Raw genomic sequence first — 27499 nt, forward strand, 5'->3', positions numbered from 1 at the left:
CTCTGAGCACACACAAAGTGTTTGTTCCACCCTTCCCTTGCAGGAATCACAGGGTACCGGCAGTTTGAGTCCACCTGCCCAGGCAGTGCGGTCCCTGTTGCACCATCAGCCTCCACTTATCATGGTCACTGCCAATCATCCCCATGGATTCTCTCTTAACCCATCGCCCAACTGCCTTTTCCACTTCCAGAGCCATGCAAACAACCATCTGCAACAACCAGAGTTGTTTATTAAGCATAGGGGGGACAAAAGGCACTGAGGAGGGTCCAGATTCCTCACCCAAGCTGCTCCTCAGGCTTCCCCCCCAGCTCCACCTGCCAGAACCAACCCCTGCTTTGGCTTCATGAAATTCAGCAGCACACAGCAAGGCAGAAAGCTTCACAGGGGCAAACAAAACCACAGGGAGCAGTGGTGGGGCTGCCTTATCAAAAGCTGTCAGCTGGTAAGTGCAATCCTGCTTTATCCAGTTCCCTGTAAACCTCTTCCAAACTTCCTGGCAGTGGAGCAGGAGTGTCATGACAGTTGGAGGCAGCGCTATCAGCAGGATGAGATAACAACAGGGGAACCAAACCACCCAGCAGAAATATCTCCACTGCTGTAAGAGTAAAATCAGGGCTCTGCAAAACAGTTGTGGTGTCCCCATAGCCACCATCACACTCCCAGTTTGCGGCCACGCTGTGGGAAACACAGAGAGCAGGACAACAGCCAGTACTCGCAGGCCTGAGACTTCTGCTTCCTCATAGTTTCACTCTCTCCAGATTCATTCAGAAATAGGTTACCTCAAAAAGGTCGGTTTTCCAAAGTCAATGTTATAGATGGAATTATGGATAGGGAAAATATGGATAAACATGAGAGCAAAAGCAGGAGTTCAGGGCTTATCAAGAGTCAAGAAGCTGCAGCCACAACGGGGATGCTGCAGGTAAAAAAGCCACACCTGGCTGGAAACCCCTGCAACAAAATGTAGGCATAAAAAAGGCAATTAAAAATCCTGTGTATTTTAAAGGGAAAAACAAGGGGATACAGACAACAAATGAACACACTCATTAGAAAACATGAATTGCAGGGAACTGTAAGGGAACTGAGAGATGAAAGGGAAATCCTTGAGTGGAAAATGTAATAACAAACTGCATATTCCTTTGTTGCTGCTGCTGTTGTTGTTAAACAAGAAAAGAAGGCTCAGAACCAGCTCTTTAGTAGAGAGCAGAGATTAAATCAAAAACTAATGAAGCACAGACTACAAAGTACTCTGATAAATCCACCGCCGACTGGAAGAACATGAAGTGACACCTCTGTGCAACCTGAACAGCCACAGCACCGTGTTAAATACTGTCCTGCATGAATATTTAAATCAGCAGATTCAGATAAGCCCCAACCAGATGAGTCTGACCCATTTTGAAGCTTCCCAATACTTCCAACATCAGGGAAGGCAGAGCTCCTGCCTGAGCTCCAAGCTCTGGAGTCACCGGTTGGCCTGACCTGTGCTGCAGACAAAGCAGCTCCTTTATCAGCTCTTCATTAATTGGGGAAGAATTAAAGAGCAGAAGTGTATTTAATGCCAATCAAGAAGGTTTTTTGGGAAGGTAAATCCCATCCAACCAAGTTGCTTCCATTAAAATGATTATAGCTATTAAAGCAGCCGTGCGAGGTAATGAGCTTTCAGGTTTAACAGCCCTAAGCATTCCCATTTAAAAGTTCAGTGCTAAACAGGACCAAATAAATCATTTTGCAAGGATTAAGGATTTACTGACAGGCCCCATGTTTGGAAACATGCAGTTACGGCGTGGTGATGCTTCTGCCTCCTGCCTTTGAGCTGTAAGTCAGGGCCAAACCACAGCAAAGCCTTTGAACTGGGGAGTTTCCTCCGTCCCAATGGAAACACCTACACATTCCCAGCACTTCTGCCTGCTGCCTCCTCACCACCCAGCCTGGAGCTGGTGATGCAGGTATTAACCACGAGAGGGCACGAACACCCAGAGACCATCCCTTCCTACAGCAAACGCACCCACAGCAACTCCAGAGCCCCAGCTCCGAGGCTCTTCACAGCTTAAAGGGTGTATCAATCACAGTCACGGACTGGTTTGTGCTGGAAGGGGCATTAAAGCTCAACCAGTTCCAACCCCCTGCCACGGGGAGGGACACCTTCTGCTACAGCAGCCCTTAAAAACACAGCCCACAAGCCTTTAGCAATAGTCCTAGCAGTGACTCGAAATGGAACCTGCCCCCTCAGAGCTGGAGTTTGCTTCTACATGGAAGTTTCAAATCTTCCTCATGAAGATGCTGTCAGACAGCGCTTTCCCCTAATGTAAATTAAAGCTTTATCAACTGCAGGCAGTGTTAATGCTAATAATCCAATTAAGTGCAAGCAAGGCTCATTTAGATACACGAAGGATTGCACTGCAACATTAAGAACATTTAAAATTAGCAAGAAGGAAAAGCACTCTGAAGCACCTGGGGACTGAGAATCCCCAAGTGTTGGGTGTATTTTTGCCTCCAAGTGCTTATTTTACAGGCTGTTATTAAAACAGCCTCCATGGCTTCTCCCAGCACAGTCAGAAACCATTTACATGGATTTACCAATCCAAGTGGCATCCAGAAGCATTTTGTACAGCCTTATACACATCAAATCAATCCTTATCGCCTCATCCCTCTGCTGTGCAGAGCTGTGCCTAACTGCACAGCTGGACTGGTGCTGCACAGCTCTGAGCTGTCACAGCATCAGTGCCCACCTTACTTACTCACATGGGGCATGTTTTGTACCTGGGATCTGCCTCTTCCTTGAGGATTCTCTCACCTGACTTCGCCCACACTCAAAAAAACCCCACTTGGATTCACAACTGAAGTTCTGACTGAGAAGAACTGGATAAAGGAGCATTTTTAGATGATAGCATCAGCAGATGGACTGTAAATTCTTCACTCAAAGCTGTCAGGAAGAAATCTCTTCACCAGGTACCACACAATGCCCACATGGGTCAGACTAGATTCCTTACAGCGAGCCAGAAGAAAGGTCTCCTTGCTTCACAGAAAGCATTTTAGGTCAGCCTGGAGCCACCTGTACAGAGGCTTATCCATGAGTGATGGACAGAGAGCTTTCCAGGAGGAAGAAAACACTGAAAAGGAATTGGGCTTTAATATATAAAGAAAAATCTGAGTAAAAAAAGGAACAATCAGAGTAATGAAATATACAGAAGATAATATGATTTAATGCAGCTTCACCAGCACTATGACATTTGGTGGCTGTTTTTTAAGACACTGAGCAGTGCTGCACTCAGTCCCTCCAAAACCAGTGAGGTCACCTGGCTTCTGGTCTGGGAGAGAAAGGAACTGGAATCACAGCATCACAGAATTGTTTGGGTTGGAAGGGACCTTAAAGCTCACCCAGTTCCAACCCCTGCCACAGGCAGGGACACCTTCCACTGGAGCAGCTGCTCCAAGCCCCTGTGTCCAACCTGGCCTTGAGCACTGCCAGGGATGGGGCAGCCACAGCTTCTCTGGGCACCCTGTGCCAGCACCTCAGCACCCTCACAGGGAAGAGCTTCTGCCTAAGAGCTCATCTCAGTCTCCCCTCTGGCAGGTTAAAGCCATTCCCCTTGGCCTGTCCCAAGCCCCTCTCCAGGTTTCCTGTAGCCCCTTTAGGCACTGGAGCTGCTCTAAGGTCTCCCCTTCAGGAGCCTTCCCCTCTCCAGGCTGCCCCAGCCCAGCTCTCTGGGCTCAGGCACACACTGCTGGGTCATGGGGAGCTTCTTACAAACCAACACCTCCTCCCCCTCTCTCCTTCTCCTCAGGGCTGCTCTCAATCCAGTCTTCCCCAGCCTGTAGTTGTGTCTGGGATTGCCCAGACCCATATAAGATAAGCTCACTACTCAAGTCTTTAACACTTCCAAGTGTGAAGTTCTGCTTGGAGTTTAATTAACCATCAAACAGAGGAGTCATTTACTTCAAAAAGGCAGGGTGTTTATTTCCATAGGGAATAAAAATAAACTGTAATACAAGTGAAACTTCATGGTACAAACACATTTAGAGGGAAAAGGACACAGTGCTCCCCTAAACATGGTACAACAGGGGTTTTTAAGCAGTGCGTGAACTAGAAGAACTTACACAGCCATCGCAGCACATTCAACAACATGGGATTTATCACCCACAATCTTAAAACAACTGTCCTTCAACAGGGACACCAACAAAACCAGAGACTGACAAACAGCACAAACATTGACAGTTTCCAGCTGAGCACCACACAGTTTTGGGAGCATTCCTACACAGATCAGTTTGTGGACAATAGGAAAAGTGTATGTGTGCTCAGTTACACGTGACTAGATCCAGTGCTACAAGTTATTCCAGTAGTATGCTGCTACATTAAATACAGATGAATACACACAGAGAAATGATGAGATATGCATCAACCATTGTCACCTACCCTCCTGCATCGCCTCTGTAGTTCAGAGGTGCTCAAAGGACATTGAGATCCCTGCCTGAATCAACTACACTGACACAAACTGGCACTGACCTGGCTGCTCCTAGTGCTGAAGATGCTTATGAAGACATGGATTTCAACATCACCTGGTTGGAGACATTCCTCATCCAGTTAGTCAAGTGCTGTGTATGAATCCAAACCAAACTACTACATTCAGAACAGATTCTTCATCCCTGCTTCGTCCTGAGGCATGGGAAGTGCCTATAGGTGGTATAGGGAATAACATGTTAGGTCCATAGGGAAGCATGACCCAGCATTTAGAGCAAAGAGTAGGGAAGGGAAGGAGAGCAAAGCAGCAGCCACCTTTTGAATTGCCGCTCATGAATATCCATCACTGAGCAGTGCCAAGTGATCCCTTTGGGAGCACAACATCAGGCACTGGAGCTACCCAAAGACCAGTTTTTGCCACAAGGGAACTGAAACAGCATCTGGCACAACAGCCCTTTTTAAGTGCTTCCCCCTGCAGGTGTTACAGCTCTGTTAGATGCCAGGATGCTCCCTCTCAGTGCTCACCACCTCCAAACCTGACACACCACCAGGCACGGGTCACTTCAGATTTCCAGCTGTAACTCAGCAAAGACTAACTCGAAGTGTTGATCTCTTGAAGCTTTGAGCATCTTCAGTTCCCAGCAGAGTCCTCACCAGGACCTGAGGAGCTCACTGAAGCTCACCAGGTACCTAGGAGGAGGCCTCCTTTCCCATCCCTGCATGGCAGCAGCACCCACATCGCTGGTGGATTCTTCTTCTAAGTACTTAAATGAATGGCATTCACTAAGAGCAGGAACAGGATACACAGCCACAAGGGAATTACACCTCCAGGCTTTAACAAACTGCTTTTTCTCTCCTGTGAAAAAGGACCAACTACAACTCCACAGGCAAACCAATCATTCCCTTTTTTTCTCCTGTAAACCAAACAGCATCAATTGATTTTCCCTACCACAGGCAACAACTGCAGAACAAAAACCAAGTTTACAAACCTAGCGTTATGAAGTTCACATTAAGACATTTCAAATGAGAAATGAAGATATACGAGCCCCTCTTCTACTTCCAGGTAGTAGCTTTAACACACAGTATTGTAGGCACTTGCCCATTGCAGTGCTTTACCTATTAGTAGCAAGAGAAATCCAAGGTAGAACATGACACTGTGATGCCGTGGGGTATCTTGGTAAAGCAAGAGGTGCTCCAGAAAAGGAAGAGTTTTACACAAGCAGAGCAAACAGGATCCCTCCTCCTTCCCAGTTCTTGGAATCCAAATGGAAAGCAGCAAATTACATTGTTCACTCAACAGTTCCATGTAAAAAGCTTTGTGGCCTCACAACACATGGATTCTCCACTAGAACGAACAAGCTACATGAACTTTTTACCTACACAGTGCTTGCCAAGAAGATTCCTATGAAACAGATTTACATTGCCTTTAACACTTTTAGGGAACATATAATGAAGTCACTTGCCACTGTCAGCAGGACGCTCCATGAGGAGAGAACATGGGGTTCTGGTGAGGCTCTGGGAAGGAATCTAGCTGAGCAGAGACCTGAGGATGTGCTGCAGCAAATGGAACAGCTTCTCATTTTTGGTCTTGAAACACCCAAGAGTTACTATCAAAACTAAAAAGCTTCCAGGTAATTGGTTTGCAAAGAAATAAGCTAATGGAAAGACAGGAAACACTGGAATCTTTTCCAGCTCCATATATTTACAGCACCAGCAGGAATGATTTTTAATACATTAAATCCAAGAGGTTTAAAAAGACAGACTATTACCCTTTTATTTTGGCTAGGTCTTGCATTTCAAAGTATAAAGTCATCCATTGTTTTGTTACTGAAGTCAAAAGCAGCAAGATTACTAAGAGCTTACTAATACTTTCAGTATATGGAGTAATCTTTCACAGTTCTATGCACCTGTAGTAATCTTGTCATCAAGAAGGATTTGCAGAGATGTGGAATTTACGTTTCGGGAATAAGCAAAGATGATTATACTTTCTCCAAGGTAATATATGGTAATTCAGAACTCAAGGCAACACATAAACATGTGCAGAAACCTTCTGCAAAATGCTTTTCTACAATGATTTACCAGTGGTGTGCCCAAATCCTTCAGCAGTCAAATTCACTGCAGGCCTGAATCTCTAACTTTCAGTAGAGAACATGTTACAAAGACTGATGACATCCAGAATAGCTGGTCCTGAAAGTGCCAGTCTTGGTCCCATTTACCATTTCAGAGCTCTCTATTTGAGAAGCTACAAACACCATCCACTGATCTTCTAACCCCTAAAACAACAAATTCCAAACATCATTAAAATCCCAAACCAGGCCTGCCTGTGCTTTGTTTTTAAATGCCTCATGCACTGTAATTCTACCTTGAAAACAACTACATTCCTTGCTTTAAAATTGACAAACCTGCACATTAAAAACCAGTATCTCTTTGCCATTCTAGACACTGAAAACTCTGTTTTCAGGTACTGCCCTTTTTCCTGGGGTCTTCTGATATACTTAAAAGATCTGTTTTCTTACACAAAGTGAGACACTCAGGGAAGTTCTGGGGTTTTTTTCTTTCTACTTGAACATTGAAGCTAACCTGGTTATTTCACCATATATGAGCACATGAACAACGGCTATTGCATTTTCTGCTGTTATAGTGGAATGTTTCTGCTTTTCATTGCAGATTGGGAGGGTTAACTTAAACAATCTTTATAGTTCCTTTTAAAATTTCATAAAATCCCTGGTTTTAAGACCTAATGGTAGCATCTCATTGAAACATCAAGATCCAGAAGAAAGCAACAAAGCAGCTTGAGTGAAGCTGCACGAAGAAATTCTGTTCATTTACGCACATCTTTAGAAGCTTGCCCAGAACAAGTACTAGGGAACAGCTTTTCTGACCAACCATTTTCCTGCAGGACAAGCCCCTCTTTCTCCACAAGACTTATGGATAAATGGAATATAAGTTTCTGTTTTAAACCCCAACTTTGAACTGGTGTCTCCAGCTGAGATTCCTACAGTTAAAGAAACCAAGCAGTGCTAACAGCCAGAGTGAGCCCAAGCTGGAGCCACAGCCACAAGCCAAGACATCCACTCTGTGTTCCACTAACAGGACATGTCCCAGGTCAGGTTTTGTCACCAGCTCCACAGAAGTACAAAGTTCATCACCATGAGACAGTACAGACAAAACATCTCCAAGGTTCATGTAATTTTAGCATCCAAGACAACCTGCACTATGGTAACACAGCACATGATGTGAAATAACCATTTGAAAACCCATTTCAGTAGCAGAACACCCCAGATCTGTAACTACTGCCTTGTCAATGGATATAAGGAGAGCACATCGACTCCAGCTTCAAACTACATTACTCTCTTGCTTCAATTTAACCAAGATCATAAGAGACAATAAAAACCATACAATTTTTTTCCTATCTTTTCTCACTTGTCATCCTCTCTCTGTCACAAAGCCACAGGTTACACAAGCTTTGTGGGTTGCTGCTCTCTCACAGTCAGTAAATGTGGTCCTTACCCTTTGAAAGGTCAGCTTAGAGGGAAGCTACTGTACTCAGGGGATGAGCAAAGATCCTGGAAAAGTCAGAGCAGGTAAAAAAACTGGTTTAAAAATACTGCCTACAAAGACAACCAAATACTACACTCTACATTACAGTAATAAAGAGAACATTGCATGGGTCAACATTAAAAGGTCTCCATAAAAAGGCACAGGGGGGTTTGGTTTTGTTTAACAAATATGCATAGGAAACAGAAAATGAATCAGTTCTGGCACAGGTGAGGGTCCATGCAAATTCATTCACAGCTAAGAAAAGGGGGGGGGGAGGAAAGTAATCATTTTAAGATGACCTTGCACCATCACTGAGAGTAACTGGATTGTATCTTTCCTACTCCAGTTGTAAACACCACATAATTCCTATGCCCCATGTAAATTGGCCAAGATTTCTTTCAGCTTGAAACACCAAGTACTGTCAGCAGTCACGAACCTTAAACATGTTGTGTTTCCAGTAAGCAGTAACGTTCACACGAACCCAAGGCAGCCTCCTGGGCAGCTCTGTACACACCACCTTCATTTCAGCTGCAAAACAATGGGAACCGAACCAAATGCAGCCTGCGCGCCCTACAGCGAGCACAGCTCCCTGCCAACACACCACTCACACTCAGCTGTCCATAGGCAGAGGGTCTGCACCTCCTGGGGGCACAGCCCCTTCAGGCCTCACCACCACAAGCGCCTGGTTCATCGAAATCAGTTCTCAGAGCTCATCAGTGGTGCTGAGGTTTTCCACCCTTCACTTCAGAGTCCAACACGTGAGGGGTGTCACTCAGATCCTGGAGGTCCCGGTGATGAGGACAGGTTCTCTTTGTGCTTTTGGTCCACACCTGCTGGAACATCTACATCCCCAACAAAGGCACCGTTGCTCAGCACAGGAGGTGGTTCCCCTTCATAACCCTGAGGAGTGTTGAGCATCGGTGTTTTTGAAGTAGTATGTCCTACTTTAGGTAAGGAAGAGCCTTCACTGGGCAAAGGACCATCAAGGAAAGGAAGTTTCTACACAGATAAAATGACATGAAAAAAGAAATTAATGGAAGTTGTTATTCCCAGATGCCAGAGATATACAAAAATCAACTGCCTACAGAACAGTCCTGTGCCAGTGCCTCTTCTTCAGCTCTGTAACCCAGCACTGAAGTACACAAGCACAGATCCTTACACGTTTGTATCCAATCATTGTTAAATTAATAAAACTAAAGTTTTCAGCACTCACATTAACCTACCAAAGGACACATAGTTCTTCTCATTGCTGTATTTTTAGGTGACTCTCTCACTGATGTATTTTTAGGGCTTTTTTTGGTTGGTTTGTGGTTTATTTGTTTTTGTTTTTTTTTTTTCCATACACATAGAAAGGATACTGTGGGCAGAGCCTTGAGCATAAAGAAAAGCTGTACTTCTCCTTGCAGGCAGCTGTATTGAACTGTGGAGGGTTGACCCTGGCTGGGTTCCATGCACCCCTCAAGCTGCTCTTATCACTCCCTTTCTCAGCAAGATGACATGGGGGTAAAATAAGATCGAAAATCCCTTCTGAGTCAAGATAAAGGCAGTTTGATGAAGGACAAGCAGAGGTTGTGCATGGAAGCATGGGAAAACAGAAGATTTATACTCTGCTTCCCAGGGAGCAAGGCTCATTACGTGCAGTGGTGGCTCCAGAAGACAAACACCAAAATAACATGTGCCCCTCTTCTTCCTTCCCCTCAGCAAAACTGCAGGGCTTAAACTGACCAGACAACTTCTGGTTTTCTTTTCTGACTTGCACTGCCAAGTAGAGATCTGCATTTTCAGACAGACAAATACAGCTCCTTGGAGAACCTCATCAGAGCTGACCACACCATGAGACGTGTGGTTGTTTATTGTTCTGGGTTGAAGGAAAGACTTTGGTTATTCTGGTCACGAGATCTCTGCTCTCCAGTACCACAGAACACACGTAGTTAATGTGCAAGATTCCCCTCCCTGCTTTAGCAAAACACTTCAAATCTGAGGAAGCCACTTTCAGGGCTAATTCAGCCCACAGCATCCAGTTATGTTTTGGCTATTGCATGAAAGCCAATTTAAGTAACTCCACTGCTTAACACCTGTGTCTTGTGACTAAGAAGGCAGGAAAGAAAAACGAGGGGATGAGCTGCGAACAAGAATATTTTTGTATATTCATATTTTTTATGTGCAGAAAATCAGGCCCATTCTTTTCTTCTCTCCTTGAAGTTTGATGTGAGTAGAGCTGAAACCCAGATTTCTTTTTAAAACTGCTTCATTTAGAGAATTAGACCACCAGGAAACTGCAACAGACCCTGACCTACCACAGCTTCTACCTAGCAGATGAGAGTTTTGTGTAAATCAAACTTACTGACTGCAGCAATGGCATTCAACCCCTCATTTTGCCTGGCTCTACCCAGCTCATTGAAGCCATTGTTCAGGGCCAATGTTCAGCCCTAGGTATATCTGCCGAAACCACTGGGTAATTTAAAGCCTTATTGAGATTCAGGACTCACATTTTCCAGTTCAGATGCATTGTCCTCCAGTTTCATGTTCTCGCCCATGCAGCTTAGCAGATAATCCAGCACACACTGTTTTTGGATGCATTCCTTTGTCAAAGCGGTTATACATCCCACACCAAAACCTCAAGGACAGGGCAAGAAAAGGGAATCAAACAGTTATTTGTATACTACTGGCCAAACAAACTGATGCTGTTTAGGAAGCAAATTTTCAACCAATTAAGATTAGTAACATTCTAAAAACCTGCCACAGCCTTGGATTAGAAAACTCAGCATCAGTGGGTAAATACTTATAGTTTAAAAATACTTTTAAGGATTTAAGTATTATGAGGTTATGATCCACATGTGCTGGCAGCAGGTATAAGCATTAAGATGAAAACACGCTTTTCCCAATAGCAGACTTACTGAAGGCTTGGGAGCTCACCCTCAAGCCCTCAATTTGCTCTGCTGTTATTAAAGCCCTTTGCCTGCCAGTAACCACAGACAGCACTTAAAAACACATTTACATCCCTCCCTCCCTCAGCAGGGACCAGGAGTGAGGCAGAAACAAAGCAGCACTAACCATTCTGGCTGTAACACCCTGGGCAAGCAGAGAGACACGGCAACAAGAAATCCCTTACCTGACTGTGTGAGCCTGGGAGTGATGAGCACTGAAACTCCTGCTTAAAGGCCTTCCTTAATATATACATATATACAAAAAGTGAGGAAAGGAGGAATTTTGTTTAACAACTGCCAACCCCTATAATGTAAATGTGGCAGAGCAAGCAGCCAGGGGGTGTGTGGGGTCTATCTACACCTGAAGTTCTTTTCCTTGCCTTTCCTCACCCTCTTTCTCAACACCAAAGTCTTATTTTAAGTTACATTACCTACACTTATTTAGCAGTTACCTGTGCACTGTTATTCCCAGTTTATGGATGAGGAATGGAGGGGAAAGGTAGAACAAACCATGTTCATCAGTGAATTTGTAAAAACTGAACTGCCAATCTATGTTACAATGAAATAAATGCCCCTCTTCCCTCCTTAAATAAGGAACTTACTGGAAACTGAAAGGTAGTGTGTTAGGTTGAAGCTCTTTGTAAGCTGTATATCCTTTGTACAAGGGATTTCTCAATTCCTGCTTCTTCTGTAAGAGGAAAGGCCACAGAGAATGGGTCTTCTCAAAGATTCTGTCAATTACAAATAACAGCTTCTCAATAAAAGAAAGAATGAAGTTAAAGGGATAAATAACTGGCTAAGTTGAGCAGAACCACATTAAGGGAATTAAGAATTATTTTTGCACAGTATCTGATTCATTTCATAAGCACAAGTTATATCACTGAGGAATATATAATCATTTAAAATGGACTCGATCCAGTCAAAAGGGGTATCTGCAAGTTAGTACTTTGGCCCACATTAAAACATCTGTCCTCAGGAATATAACTCATCTATAAATTGTTTTCACACTCCAGAACAGAAGCACCTTCAAGACAAGGTTACCCTTAACCAATCCATAATTACATTAAAAGCACAAACACACAAACCTGCCCTTTTCCTGACTTTTAAAGAGACTTCTAGACTGCTGGCTCTCTAAACTGCCAATCTGCCAACTCACTTCAGATCCTCACGCTCCTTATGGCAGTTCCCAAGGAAGTTGCCAAACTGGCAGGAGTAGACATGGTCATGGATTTCAAGAAGGAAACGTTCACTGAACTCAAAAGAGCACGGGAACTGCTGCATGAGCTGCCACACACATTCAATGAACTGGGTGAAGACAGGGGAGACTTCTTTGGGGTCACCATTCAAATGGCCACATCTAGAGAGATGCAAATAAACCAGGGTAAATCCTGTGTCATCCAACAAAAAAACAATTCCCTCAACATTTAACCACTGGGAAGTTTTCTTCACTACTAGAATAAGAAACTATTCTGCAGAGACAAAGAAAAACCCATGTGGTTTTTCTTACAGCAAGTGCACATTCAAGAGAGCCACCCTCATTACTTGTGTCCCAATGATAACTCTTAGGAGTGATGAGATTTGTGCCATGTCTCTTTCTCTAAAGTCAAATTAGTCCATGTAACACTGCTGCAAGCATCACAAGAAGCATTTGTGAACCAGGAATCCCTGAGCCTATGCCACGATGTTTGCATATAATGTGGTAAACATAACATCAAGGTAATAACCCTACTAGATGCAGGCAATTACAGGGATCTGCTTAAGGGATGGCAAGTCAAATGGGTTTTTAATACTATACTGGGCTCAAGTTTATGCCTTGAACTTCATAAAAGTTCAAGTCCTGAACAAGTAAGAGCTGAGATTTCCTTCCAGGAAGTGACTGCAGAAGAATCAACATGTCTTGCCAGAACATCAGCACTCCTCACGTTATGTGAATGTGATTTTACAGGTAGGAAACCACTCAGAACTCAAACAATTTGTTCAAGACTGTTTGATTTTGTAAAGCAATAGTAATAAAGCACTGATGAAATAACCCCAGCAGATACTGGCTTTATGTCACCAACTCCAGTATTTTCCGTATCTTTTCTCCTCTGTTTTGTATTTTCATTAACATTTTTCATAAACCTGAAAACACAGGATTAGTTTCCCTGTCAAGCCTTCACCGAGTCACTGCACCCATAATGTGCTGCTCTTACCTGTGTGAAAACTTGTGGCCCATTGCAATCCATTCCTTCTCTATCAGGACCTTCAAAACAGAGATGAGAAAAAGAGCATTACTTTGGTTAGAAAAAGCAAAAGGAAGACTTTGATGCTAACATCTACAGAGCTTACAACCATGTTGACCCTCCCTGGTATGAGAGGCCAGTGAAAACAGTAATAGTGGTTTATAGATTAGAGTTATCCAGTTACCAGCACTATATCACTATTGAAATCACAAGTTATTTCAAGAAAGTCCAGTACTATTTTGAGGGAATTTCTGTATCGTTATAGTAATATACAAACACACTGAGCTAAAAGAATTTATAGCTTAATATTAATTTGTGTTAATATGTTAACATTATCACTATGTACTATTAACACAGAGTATCGTGATATTCAGCAAAATCAACTGGAATACAACAGACCTTTAACACACAAATAGGAGTGTAAGAAATACAGCTGTGTACTGTGCAGTTCAAGATGAGATGAGAATATAGTTCTTTCTATTTTAAACAGAATGTCCTGTGCTATGTGCAAGAAGACAACAAGGAAGCACTATTTTCTTTAAACACGTCTCATAAGGAAACACATGCCTGATACTGAATCCATTATTACTTGCCTTGCAGGGTCAGATTTAAAGATCAATTCCTGATACCATCATCCAGAGACTTAAAGAACAAAAAAGCAGAAATTCCTAACAGAGGTCTTTGAAGTCATATTGCCTTTCAAATTCTCCCATTCCTTACAGTTATATTTATTGAGGAATAAGCACTCTCCTGGGATTTGTGCATATAAACCATTTGCTCAGAGGACAGACAAGCATTGTTTGTTTTAGTTACTGCTCCTTCTCATAAGCAAAAGCACGTTTCTTAGTTCACACAGAATTGGCCAGAGTGCAGCCAAAGCACAGGCAGATGTTTCACACTCTGTCATTTTAACTGTTAGAAGACTGCAGTGTAATCCAGACCCAAAACAGTAATTAGTAATGAAAGCATGGAATACAAGGAAACAATCCCAGCAGTGCAACCAACAGGCAGAAGGCAGAACTTGCACTGCTCTGATTTCAGGGTTTCTTTTAGGGAACTCTGCTGAGAAAGAGCATCAGCCTTTCAGGTACTTAACCACAGAAAAATTGAAGGATAATGTCACATATTGCTCTGTATATACAGTGCCAGCTTCAAATAAGAAGCCTACAGCAGAAGCAAATGGTCAAATTGATGTGTAATGGCTTTAAAAAGGGTCTTCAACAATGCACAGATTTTACCCGATATACAGGTTATGTGCTGCCCAGTGCACAAGAATGAGCTCAGCCAATTTTATATCTCAGGAGGTAAGAGGGTATTCACTCAGACAATCTTAAATGACAAGCTGCTTCAACCACTTTTTTGGGGATTGCTGCCAGAGTTGCATCCTTTGCTCACTTATCCCTTGTTGAAATCTCATTAGTGGCTCTGCCATGGACATTCAAGGAAACAAAGATTTGGGAACTGCAGATCAAGTGTGTTTTGTCCCCATGCTGTTCAGAGCAATTAAAGCTTGTTTATGGAATCAAAGCTACTTTTATATAGGTCACCTACTGTTTGTTCCAGGAAATGGCCCAAAACATTCAATTATGGCTTGTTTACAAACCCAGGAAGCATTTTTTGGTTTTGAAATTCCAGTGTTTGTGTTCTTACCATGAAGCCTTTAAAAGTCCTGTAGAAGGGATCCAAGAGGAGGCTGGCCAGGGAGCAGACCTGTGCCGTGCGGTCCCACCCGTCCGAGCAGTGCACCAGCACACTGGCTTTCTCATCCTTCACAGCCTGTCAAGAGATACCACACACAAAAGCTGAGCAGCTTTCTTAGTGTGTTACTGTAGTTAAATATGCTGTCCCTTCAGCTGCATTTACCTGACTGGCCTGAGACTCAAGAGGAAAATTTGTCATTTCCCCTCCAGACCATGGAAAAGCACCAGTTCTGGGCACATCACCATCAACCCACAGGAAACCCCAACCAGAATACAATGCCATGGTGTGCCTTGAAGGAAACAGACTGTCAAGAAACAAAGACCCTCTGATCTCAAAATGCTCAGTTTTCTGAAAGGCCAAGAAATTTCAGTTCCCTCCTCTGAGGAAAAAATTTGGTGGATAAGAATAATAACTAGCTACATAGGGACAAAAGACTCCGAGAAAAATTGTAAGAGCTCATTCCAACTTCCTCCCATATGGATTACCTTGTGTTGGTGATACAATAGAAACACTAAATAGCTTTTTGCTGGCTACACAGGAAAACTTGAAGAGAGAAAAGACAACACATACAGAAGGTCCCTACTCTCGCCACGTGCTGCCTGCACACCCTCTACTATCACTGAACAGCCACATGCCTTGGTGACTTTTCTCCTTCTGCCTGACTTGCTCTGAAGAAATGAGGACTCTGTTGAATAATCAAAATTAGCAATGCCCACATTGCACAGAACCAGGAGAAAATAACTTGCTCTAAACAATCCCTCATTTAAAGCAGTTCAGAGCAGTTCAGTAACTAATGAGCACAAGGTTATGAGTTGTTTGCACTGGTAATTCCACGCTAGAGACATTTAGAAAGATCACTTACTGACATTGTGACTTTATTTGTTTCAAAGGAGTTCTAATAAAGCCTGGACAACTGCAACAAACGGTGGCACAGGACAATGTCCTAACTCCTATGGCATTTAGTTTAGGCACAGGAAGTGGGTAGGGGAGAGCCGCTGGGTGAACCTCTGATGTCCTCCAACTGCAGGCTTGGTTTTCAGAACTGAGGCCAACATGACCAGAAATATGTTCCCACCTTCTCTCCAGAGACATCTTCCAGCCTTGGAGCAGTCCCTGACAGACAAATACACACCTAATTCACCTCAGGTCGGAGTACAGTTTTACCTTGGCAAGGAAGACACCTGCATCCATCACAGCCTTAATGTGCCGTAACCAACCCGAGTTCTCCAGGCCAGTGAGGAAATCACTCATGGAGGGGGACTTCATCTCACACACTGAGAACACAAATGAAGGAATTAGCAGACATTCCATTAACAACATCTTTTTCCCACCTCCTCATTATCTCTTCACAGCACCAGAGCTTGGGAGATCCCAAAAGCTCACATTTCCACACTGTCAGCAACATCCTGTCTGAAGGGCACAGAAACCACTGGCTCCATACTTAAATACACAAACCAGCAATTTTTAGCTATGAGAGAACTTGAGGATCTGAAAATATCATCCTCCTCCTCTCTTTTTAAATGGTAACTCATTATTTTTTCAGCTGAGGTTTTCCAACAAAAGGAAGTGTTTAGTGCTGTTTCTTTGCTGTAAGTCACCTTCACACACACATCTAACCACCACTAACATACAGTGACCAAAGACCTGAAGAAGAGTTTTGATTTAGAGAAATAACAAGTTAAACCTTGAAGGCAAACCAGATGCTATATTGAAACCCAGTAAAGAAAATACTTCTAGTAATGCAGCTCCATAGCCTGTAAGTACCAGTAAAGTTTTTATCACTGTCTGAGAAGAATACACAAGTAAACAAGTATTTATTCTCCTCTTCTTCCACCATAAATAAATCTGCCAGAACAGGCAATTGAGGACTTGTACTTGTCATCAGGACAATCTCTCCATTGTGTGAATAGCCTTATTTTTCTCCAAGGTCACCATGGGTCCTGCAGTGCCACCTGGCAATTGGTAGCATCAATTATTCAACTACTGGGAGGCAAGATGACCATTATGCTGCCCCCTGAAATATTACACTTGTACTCTGAATGACAGTACTTGTATTAGAACTAATCACAGGGACCAAGCAGAATGATTTGCAGCATCCCCTCTGCACAAGGACAGTAACAGTGCTGGAAAGCAGCAAGCAGAGCAGACTGGTGTGACCCAAGCTGTGCATTCGCCTTTGACAGAACCTCTCCAAAACTACGTTACTGAGAATACAGACCTGATTCACTTCCTTATCTGCAACAGCTCAGGTCAGCATTTCTTCTGTGCTGCTTCACATTTTTCCCCCGCTAAGTTCAGAGTCTCACAGAGCAGCTTAATTATCTGAGCAACTCTGCATTTTAATATCTATTTTAATGTACTAAAACATGTCTTTAATCATTAAGACGTATTGAAGACAAGCTCAGTTACAGGAATCAGAAATAAAAAGAACTATGCATGTAGGGGATTAAAGTCTTTGGAAGATCATGCCATAATTTCAAATCAGAAATACTGTTTAACACTGAACTGCTCCGAACTTTCCAAATGCCCAGAAAGTTACTTCTTCAACAACCTATGTCCATTTTCTTTCAATAACTCACAAAATGAGTACAATGGAGTATTTCTCCAGCCTTTTAATTTGGCACATAAAAGAAATTCACATTCTCTGGACTGGGGTAAAGAAGAGTGGCCAGTCACGTGGCCTGCACGCACCTTCCAGCAGTTTCTGCAAGCTGCTCCTCATCACATGGATGTTTTCTATGCCGACAAATTTAAAGCGAATGTTATCATAGTTATCTTCGTTCTCATAGCCCTTCCCTGCAGCTCGGTTGGCCATGGCATTTAACTGTCACAAGCGAAGGAACAGGAGAAAACAGAAAACTACAGCAAACAGTATGCACAAACAAGTCTGTTTTGCAAGTCCTTCTTTCTAGATCTCCCAGAAAATACACTGAACAAAGTCATTCCTCAGTTGCACTTCCCACCTCCCAGACACTATTTCCAGCTGTTTCACTAAAATCATGCTACTGTCTCCAGTCCATCATTCATATGCAGAGACTCAGGACAGAATTTCTTAGGGTGGCCAGCATGAAAACCATGCCCAGTTTCACAATACTGCTGTCATCAAAACAGGGAGAGAGACCTTGGGTCTGCCTTAAGTGTGAAGCTACGCAAAAGATTCAGACAGAAGCATATGAAAGTAAAACTAGGAAAGCCATTTGTATGAGTAACACACATACATGGTGGTACAGAAATAGTAAGAGAATTCCAAAGCTTTTCACAGACATACATGCACAGATGAAATAAAGCCACCTGAGGGAAACAGAAATATTCAAGTTGAGCAGAAAGAATATAGCAACCAACTAGAACTGCAGAAAAGAAGCAGAAAAGAAGACAGCTATTCTAACAGCCACCCAAGCCAGTCTAAGAGCTACCAGGAAATCTTTAGTGGGGAGCAAAAGAAAACCCAAAGGAGCACCTCAAACTCCCCATATATTTATTTAGGAAGGAGTGATTTGACTCCAGAGAGAAGAAAGAGTCAGATATGGTATAAATATCTTCAGAATAACTAAACAACCATTGTGGTTCAGTTCTACCACACAAGACACATTGTGTTAGAAGGAGAAATGTGACCAATTATAATTCCTCCCTTCTTTAAATACTTTAGAACAAGACTGTCATCAATGATAGATGTCAGTAGAACATCCATGATACTGGAAGGTCCCTGAACCAAAACATCATGCAGTTATTGCTATAAATACTCATATAATTACAGAATAGGTTCTCTCTAGGAAATGTCATGCTACAAAAAGCCAAAATACATCTCAGACCACCAGGTGAAACATTCCCCATCTTCCCAGAAGACCTTTTCCCTTCTTGCCCATGCCATAGTTCAACTAAATCTATAGTTTCTATAACTGCAATGTCTGAACAGTGAAGCAGGTTCTCAGAAAGCTCAATTTTAAGATAATCAGAAACACTTTTAAATCTGTATTTAAATGATTGTGTACTATGAAAATCCCCGTTCTAATTTGCCTGCCAATCAATATGACTACAGGAATCATTTGAGTTGGTTTCTGAATTCAGTCACTCAAGACAGTCACTACATATTTAATCTTCGATATCCTCTTACACAAACAGCTCAGCAAAGAAGTTCTAGCCCCAGATAATGCCTATAGATCAGAAAAGCTGAACTGTATTGAACTCCAAGCTGCATATCATGAGATCACAAGCAAAAAAAAAAAGAGGAACTGTTTTTCTCCATTGTTATCAAACTCCAGGCAGCCCCACTCCTTCCCAGGTCTACTGACAAAAGCACTTCAGCCTGGTGGATCTGAATCCTAGAGGCTTCTCTCCAACTCAATGTATTAAGGACCAGCTCTCTGCAGGAAAATGCTTCACTGTCTCAGCTGTTTAAAGCTGCCAGTTGCTTCACACAAATCTCACCTCAGCCCAGAATACACCAACATTCCTAACAGCACTTAATGTTGCTGGCTTATTATGCACAAGCATCCATCACATTAAGGCACTGAAGCGGGAGCCTGATTCTGAATTCCTGATTCAGGACTGCCACAATTTAACTTAATGCAGTGTAAGAGTTATGAAAGAATGAACTGGAAACAGCATTACTACTTCAGTCACAAGCTTTAGAAGTAGCCACAAACCCCATGAAGATACCTTTGGCCTTGTGTCTACAACATACATGAAGGGGCTCCCAGGGTTGGCTTCTCTGATGGCCTGCAGCATCTGTTCATCCTCCAGACAGCGTGCACTGAACCCAGACAGGGGCTGGCTACAGCGGCAGATGGCAGCCTGCAAAACAACATCTCACCTTTGCCTGCTTCCACATGGTCTCTACTGCACTGTCCCAAAGAACACAGTTTGTTGGGTTTAAGTGTCCCATTCTTTCACTAAAAACCTCCTACTTCCATAGACATACAGAAATATTACTGGAACATTTCTCCAAGCTATGAGTTTGGGAATATTAAGAAAGTATTGAGCTCTGCTGCAACCTCAGGGCTGTGCTCTCAAACCCACTGTGCTCTGCATTATGATCAATACCCCAAATGTTAGCACTTCTCATGTTTTCTACTTGGTTTCTATTGTCCAAACCATTAATTTCCACAACTTTGCTTATCAGTTGTTGCTGTGCCATGCTCAGAACCGCACTGAGTATCCTTTAGGGAAATTCCAAGTTGCCAGCACAACTCCACACAGTTGCCCAGGTCAAGGGACACTTACTCAGGAAAACAATCATTTGACTGTGACAGCATTTTCCTAACATCTGCATCTAAAACATGCTGAGACCGCAAGTTAAAAATGCACATTCTGGTCTTCAGTAGAACCCTTCTCTTATTCTGAGCTGGTGGGGATTTATTTCAGGATGGTTCTTCCTCTTCAACACTAAGAAAATCCAGCTGAGTTAACATTATCTTGCTAAAACATTACTCAATACAGCAAAGAATGGATTAAAAAAACCTACATAATAAGGCATTGCTGAAAGCTGATTAAAAAAAAATCCAGACAGAAGGCTTAGAAAGTTTGTGCTTTTTGCACAGCTCTGGATGCGTCCCAAGAGTTTGCCTTTAACCAGCTTATTCTGCGACTCAGAACAAGCCATTATTAAAGGCGATAAGAGAAGTACAGCTCTCAAACATGAAGTTAATATGCTCTAATAATTACCTCAGTTTTTCCTTTCACTAAAAGGGGATGGACAAGAAGGGGAACCCTCACTCCCCAACAAAGACAGCAGACAGTGACCAACTAACATTGTTTTCCTTGTACAAGTAAGAAAGCACTGGAATCCGCCCTCTGCTTCTGAACCGTGAGCTCCCGATCACCACTGCCTTACTAGCAGCTCGAGGCACCACTATTTCTGGAGGATACGTGCTGCAAACCTAAGTGAGAAGAAAGAAAAGCCAGGTATTACTGCGAAGAATTCAAAATGCATGAAAAATTCATCTTTAGCTTCTGATCTAGCATCTATGAACAACAGGAATAGATTTTTTGCTGTGGTGTATCTAACACTAAAGTTTCCAGCCATTAAGATGCATTCAAAAAAGTAGTATAGGAATAGGTGCAAAATAAAGGAGTGTGGTGAAAAAAAACAATTTGAACCTTGAAAAATGGACTGCACTGTGCACAATATATGTTAAAAGGAAGCTCTTTATGTCCATTAATCTTATGAAAAGTTCCCGATTTGTCACAAAAAACTGTATTGAGAACAACTATGTTTAAAAAGTTCCTTCTTATTCAACTTGAAATGAGCTTCCAGCATCCTCAGAGACCAGCTTTGTCCTTTTTCCTTGAACAAGTACAGTCTTCGCAGCAGGTACTTGACAGATAGGCTGTTCTCCAAGTCTGGCTTTACTTCAGGCTTGACAACTTTAAGTTGGAAACCCTGAGGAAATTCTAAAGCACTGGCACTTGAGAGTTACATGCTAGCAAATAAAGCTTCTAAGTGATTAATACTTTAGATGCTCACATTCAGATGCCCTAATCAGCTAATGGAAAAAGCACTTCTCACATTGTATCTCAATTCAGGCATCCAAAGACAGAGTCATTTAAAATTACCAGTCAATTATGACAGCACAGGCTTGTATTTCTTCAACCCAAACCACAAAAGCAAAGGAAGCTTGTGGGGGAAGGGAACAGAGAGCAGGAGGAAGTGATTCAGGCCTTAATATACTAGTTTCTTCCTCAGAGCTGTTTGTCTTTTAGACAGAAAGCTCCGACAGTACACAACATCAGACGAAATAAAAAGGGAAATAAAATGAAGCATGAGTTTGAGTAAGCTTGCTGAAAAATGTTTTCATTTTATGTGGTTTAGATCAAATCTGGCTTTACAGGGGAGAAAGAAGAAAACAACAGCAGCAGCCAGTTAGGACTGAAATGCATGAGTGCCCTGATTTAGCAGAAGATCCAACCAACCAAGAAAAAACTGATTTCTGCTGCTGCTCTTCCCCCTTCCCTATCTAGTCCCTTTCCACTCTGCCTCATTCCCCATCAAGCCAAACCGCTGCCACTTATTTCTCTTCTATGCATCTGCCACCAGCCTGGTGGGACAGGGCCTGGAAATGCCAAAAGCAGCAAAGGGTACTTCAAGTTTTTGTAACAGATGGTTTGACATTCCTCTAGAAAAACAAGTATCTGGTACTTTGCCAGGGGGATCAAAGCAAGCCAAGGTGACTCTGAAGCTCTGTTCTGTTCTTCCATAGAATCCTTATCCTCAACTTCACATCAAGACGATGCTGCTTCGATCAGAGCCAATTGAGCTCATTCCCCCCCCCGAGGGATCACTTATGCAGCACCAGGACTGCTGCATATCCTTAATAACAAATAAGAGATACTGCATTAAATGACTGCTGTGTGCAAAAATTACCTCATAGTCTTTATTAACATCTGTTAGTTCCCAGTAGTCATTTGGAATTCCCATACGCTGGTAATCTACTTTTAAATCAATCAGCTTCCATCCAATCTCCCGGCTCTCTTTAGACACTTTAGGATTATAAGAGAAAGCATAGAGTTCTTCAGGTTTTGCTGGAAAGAAGAAAAAGATTAACTAGTTAGAAGTTTTCTTTCTTTACTTTGTGTACTTCACTCCTCCAAGCAAACTTAGACTGACTCTCACCCCTGAAAATAAAACAATTGAGCACTACATAGAAGAGCAGGGAAATTTTAAGCACCCAAACCTCACATTTACAGGTTTTCATTCAAGATAGTACCAACAGTTCATATTGAAATCCTCAGGAATTTCCAATACTCAGTTCCCACATATAAGGAGACAACTAAAATATTTTGTTAGCATTAACTGAAACCTCAAAGTAGTAATTTTTCCTGATCACATTATTTCCTACTGAAGTCACTGCAATAGGCATGTTAGATGAGATTTATATCATAAGGATTAACCCATAAATGAAAACATATCTTAAAAGATTTATTTTCTGTGCAGAGTTCATGAACCAGCTCTTGCACACCTATAAGCTCATCACTCAACAGCAAGTTCAGAGCTGCATGGAACACTTGACAGAAGGCTTTGATATTCCTATCACCCAACAAAAGCTTCAGGCCGTGTCTGACAAGTGCTAATTTCTGCTTCCCTCCATCTCCACCATCCCAATTTCCTTCCTTCTCTTTATAAGATACAAATCCAACTAATAACTCATTCAGCCGATTCCCAAGGCAGCAAGTGCTCCGGAGTGAAACCTGTCAGAGTCTGATAAAAGTAGCCAGGTTACCAGACAGGTAACCATAGCTGTCAATCACACATGTGCAAATCAAATCATCATATGCTCTGACAAAAAGCCATGAAGGAAGCATATACACAAGAGTTTCAAAGCAACAAAAGAGAACTTATAATCTAGAAAAAGAAAACCCAAAAGGAAAACCTACAGCACTCTACACAAACAGCCATAAGACAAAAGAAACTGCCAGAAGCCTCAGCAGCAACAGCTCCTATGCCTCAAGATGCTACATTAAGCCTCTGATTTTCAAAACTGAGAGAACACTGACAGCTTTTAAACATCACCAGAAACTTGCCAGTTGTCAGACCTAGGAAAATTCCAAAGCTCAGAGCACAAGGGACATGATGGGAACAGACCCAAGCCTAAATATCATCCAAAAAACCCTGAACTAAGCAAAAAGTATTCCTACTACAGCATTTCTATTAAAGTCCTGTGTGACAGCAGCATGAAGCAGACTGGTGATATCAATTCCCCTCCCTTAGCCTAGTGACATCATTACAAAATGCAATTACAAGTGGCATCCTTATAATAATGCCAAACTCCAAATACTGGCTCATAAAGGGAGCACCCCAAAACCAGAAGCTGCCACAGACAGAAGCTAGGTACGAAACTCAGCGAAATGCTGTCCTGCAAGAAGAGCAAAGAGCCTGAAGATTCATCCATGATGGACTAAAAAGCTGAAGCCAGAAGAGATCAGATGCTTTTGAGGATGTTTTGCTTACAATCTGAGAGTGACTCTAAGTGACAACAGCCAGGGAGAAGCAGAGGATTTCACAACTGAACGACAAACACTGAAGAGTAGCCTAAAGAGGCTGTTGGGAAACAAATGAAATATGCCAATGTTTAAAGCTTTATTTGTGGGGTTTCAGAATTCTGTGAGCATCCAGATCAACTGGAAAGGGCAGAACCACACTCACCCAACAGCCAAGTCACAGAAATGTGCGACAATGGGCACTACCTCATTTCCACTGCCACAACAGACACGCATTTTATGCGGAAGTGAACATCCTGGAGTCCACACAGCAGCACTCTACTTACTGAGCCAACCCTCACTGATCATCTCTGGTGGTGGGAAGAGATTCTGACTCCACATCCTCCCCTTTCTGTACTAACACCACAAACCCAAAGGTCTGGCAGGTAAAACTCTATGGCTTCCAGCTTGAAGCACTTCAACAATTAGCAAGGCCTAAATACCTGGTTGTGAGAGTTTAAGCAATGAGGTATAAACTTCGTGACAGTCACGTTCCTGCCCAATAACAAAGTGAGCCACGTGGAAGTTCTTGCAGTGAATGAGGAGTGGATATCCAGCTGTGGTCAGAGGCAGCTTTTCTACAGTTGCAATATGGTGGTGCAGAATCTGCAAAACAGGAAATAAACAGTGGTTTTCAGAAGGCACTTTTAAGGTCATGAGCAGTACAAGCAGATATGGAGTTCTTCAAATACTATCAGTTGTTTAAGCTTGCTGCATCTAACTAGCAGCAAAAAGTGAGTTTGAGATATTTATCAAACAAACATAACACCCCAACTGCACATACAAAGGCTGGTAACTAAGAGCAAGACTGAAAAAGTACAGATGTATATAAATTACCTTGAGGCTGACATGCAGCTCAGTTTACACGGTTCACTTTGCCTTCCCTCCACCCTCATATGCAATATATTTTGTCATTCCCATTTTAATGTAGAATTAATTAAAAATTGTAATTTCAGTCCTAATTTCACACTTCTAAAAGCTGTACATTCAAGTTTGGTGACTTGAGCTTCAGATAGGAAGCCAAACAAGTTTGTTGTGTTCCTGGAACTAGCACAAATTCAGCGAGCGACCTGTATCAAGTCCCATTACTGTTCTAGCTTCAACACCAGCTGTTTCTGTTAAGCATTTGGTCTCAAAATACTATAAAAAAAACACTGCAATAGTGGAATTCACAAACCTGTTTTGGATATAAGATATGAAGTAGTTTTTATACATGCTTCTGAAGAGACTCCATGTATCACAACTTACCCATGTTTCTTTCCTGACATCAGTAGATGCATCTACATAGATAAGGTGGGTGGCTGTCAGATATAATGTCCCATTTGCTGCTTTCCTATTTGTGTAGCGATCTAGTAATTTCACATTTTCAACCTGCAACATAGAAAGAGTATGAAACACTGAGTTTAACTTTGAGTGAGGAAATATTTAAGTTGAACCACAGTCATTTAACTCCTAATATACAAAATGGGAAGTAAGACAAAAAAACACAGGAATTCAAGTCACCTACAACAGTAACTCAGATTTATCCTATAAACTCAATCAATTTCTCCAGCAATTAAAAGCCAAAAAGGTTAAGCAAAGAGCCCAGGTTTAGCACCAGTGTGAGCAACACAATTACTGGATGTGCAGCCAAGACAATCACAGTTTATTACTGTGCAAGGCTGCAGAAATGGTAAGTCAAAGAGGTGTGAAAGACTGTCCATGATCAGTATAATCACAGTATTCCTGCAGAAGAAACAGCCCCCTCCAGTCTGACCTCCTACTGCTCAGTCCCTATAAACAAGTGTTAGTAGCTATTTCTCCCAACACACTTCTTAGGCATGCATGTGCACTTCATAAACCACACTAAGCTAATTAATAGAACCAGTTTCTAAGAACGTCAATGTAAACATAACAAAACGTGAGGTTTTAAGTACTGTACATTATTTGACTGATTTTTCTCCAGACCTATTTGCTTCTTAAGGCACACAGAGGGCATTTTTTAATTCATCATTAAGCAAAAATAATAACAAAAAAACCAAAAACATATATAAAACATATATATGAAAACAGTTTAACAGTACACAATACACTAGTCCTGGGTACTGGATACATAAATTTCCTTAGAGGCCATTAGTAGAGATAAAGCACAGCAAATGTCAGCAGATGAACTGGAAGAGCAGAGGTCTGGGCTGTGTGTCCTCCCGGTACATCCCATTTTCCAGCACACATAATAACTACATCTAACATTGCCCTTTTTCAGTCCCACTAGATACAAGCAGGTCCAGCAAAGCCCCTTAGGCAACATGGGTAAGGAGCATCCCCAAATTAGCATCATAGCAAATAAAAAAAAACCCACAAAATACAGCAAGCAGCATCTTTAAAGACTAATAATAATTAAAGAACTCGATTGTAGGCAGGCAGCTGTGTGAAGTAAATACAATTCTCCCAGCTGTCATGAACACAGCATTGCCGGAGCTCCTGCTTCACTTTATTCAACTGAAAAAGCACAATTTGATTCACTTCTTTACACTGAAGAGGTCTCTGCACTTTGATATAAACAAAGCTTATATGAATCGAACCTAAAACGCCTTTTGAACATCACCCTTACTAGGTATTTCCTTTCCAACAAGGCAATACAGTAAGAATTACCTATATACCAAGTAGTTTTAAACCTTACAGCCTTATCGATGGCCAGCTTGAAAAAACAAGTGATGCTCACGGACAGTTATGCCTTGGAGGAAAGCAGAGACACGGCGTTGATTAAAAATCCGAGTTTAAAACAAAACCAGCCTCTAAAAACGCAAGGCCCTGCCCAGAGCCCCAGTCGAGGCCCACCGCCCCCCGAGGGGCTCCACCTCAGACGCCCCACACCCGGCCCTTCCTGCAGCCCCCAAGCCCCGCGGGTGTACTGTAAGGGGCAGCAGCCGAAGTCCCGTGTCGGCCCATCTTACCTTCGGTGTGGTGATGTACTCCATGGCGGCAGCACCGCCCGCCTACCCCCGCTTTACCTCAGCGCGCCCGCGCGCCGCCATTTGCAAGGGGCAGCGCCCGACCCGCCCCGTCGCAAATCTCGCGAGAGCAGCGGGGGGAGGGGGGGCGATGCTGCGGCCGCCATGGTGGGTGAGGGCAGGGGTGGTCATGGAGGACCTGGGACTGCTTTGATCTCCTTATGAGTTCCTTCTGCCGACACTGCTGTTGTGGTGAGCTTGTCATGGACCAGCACCCCAAGTCCTCCTCCTCAGGGCTGCTGCAGTCCAGCCTTCCCCAGCCTGTCTTAGCCTAGCATTGCCCCAGCCCATGTGAAGGACTTTGTCCTTAGCCGTGTTGAACTCCATGAGGTTCACCCAAGACCCACCTCTCAAGTGTGTCTAGGTCCGTCTGGATCCTATCCCTTCCCTCCAGCGTGTTGACAGCATCTCATGCCGTCAGACTTGCAGGGGGTGCTCCCTCCCATTGTTCATGTTGCCAACCAAGATGCTGAAGAGCACTGGTCCCAGTGCTGACCCCTGAACAACACCATTTGTCACTGTATGCACAGTAAATCCCCATCAACAGAGCACTGAACTCCTGTGTAATGTGACAGAAAAGCACATTTTGGCTGAGGAAAACACACTTGCTCCTGAGTGAAGGATTACTCGACACCCACACTGCTATGCTCCTGTAGTAGGAGTCCAGGGGGAGGCTATTGAAAAGGAGCT

At 42.8% G+C, this 27499-nt stretch overlaps 1 protein-coding gene across 1 annotated transcript; it reads right to left on the reverse strand.

Annotated features, from left to right (window-relative positions):
• Positions 1–3925: 3925 nt before the first annotated feature.
• On the reverse strand, positions 3926–26871 carry MTMR8 (myotubularin-related protein 8). The gene is given in 16 exon segments (XM_034063997.1): positions 3926–8793; positions 8795–8995; positions 10486–10566; positions 10568–10613; positions 11526–11654; positions 12080–12280; positions 13116–13165; positions 14796–14921; positions 16011–16120; positions 17538–17670; positions 19503–19637; positions 20594–20722; positions 22207–22364; positions 24263–24425; positions 25068–25190; positions 26753–26871. Coding segments are annotated over 16 exon segments (1893 nt in total). The 5' UTR covers positions 26777–26871; the 3' UTR covers positions 3926–8709.
• Between the last annotated feature and the right edge of the window lie 628 nt (positions 26872–27499).

Source organism: Melopsittacus undulatus, chromosome 6, assembly GCF_012275295.1.
Source record: "Melopsittacus undulatus isolate bMelUnd1 chromosome 6, bMelUnd1.mat.Z, whole genome shotgun sequence".
NCBI lineage: Eukaryota > Metazoa > Chordata > Aves > Psittaciformes > Psittaculidae > Melopsittacus > Melopsittacus undulatus.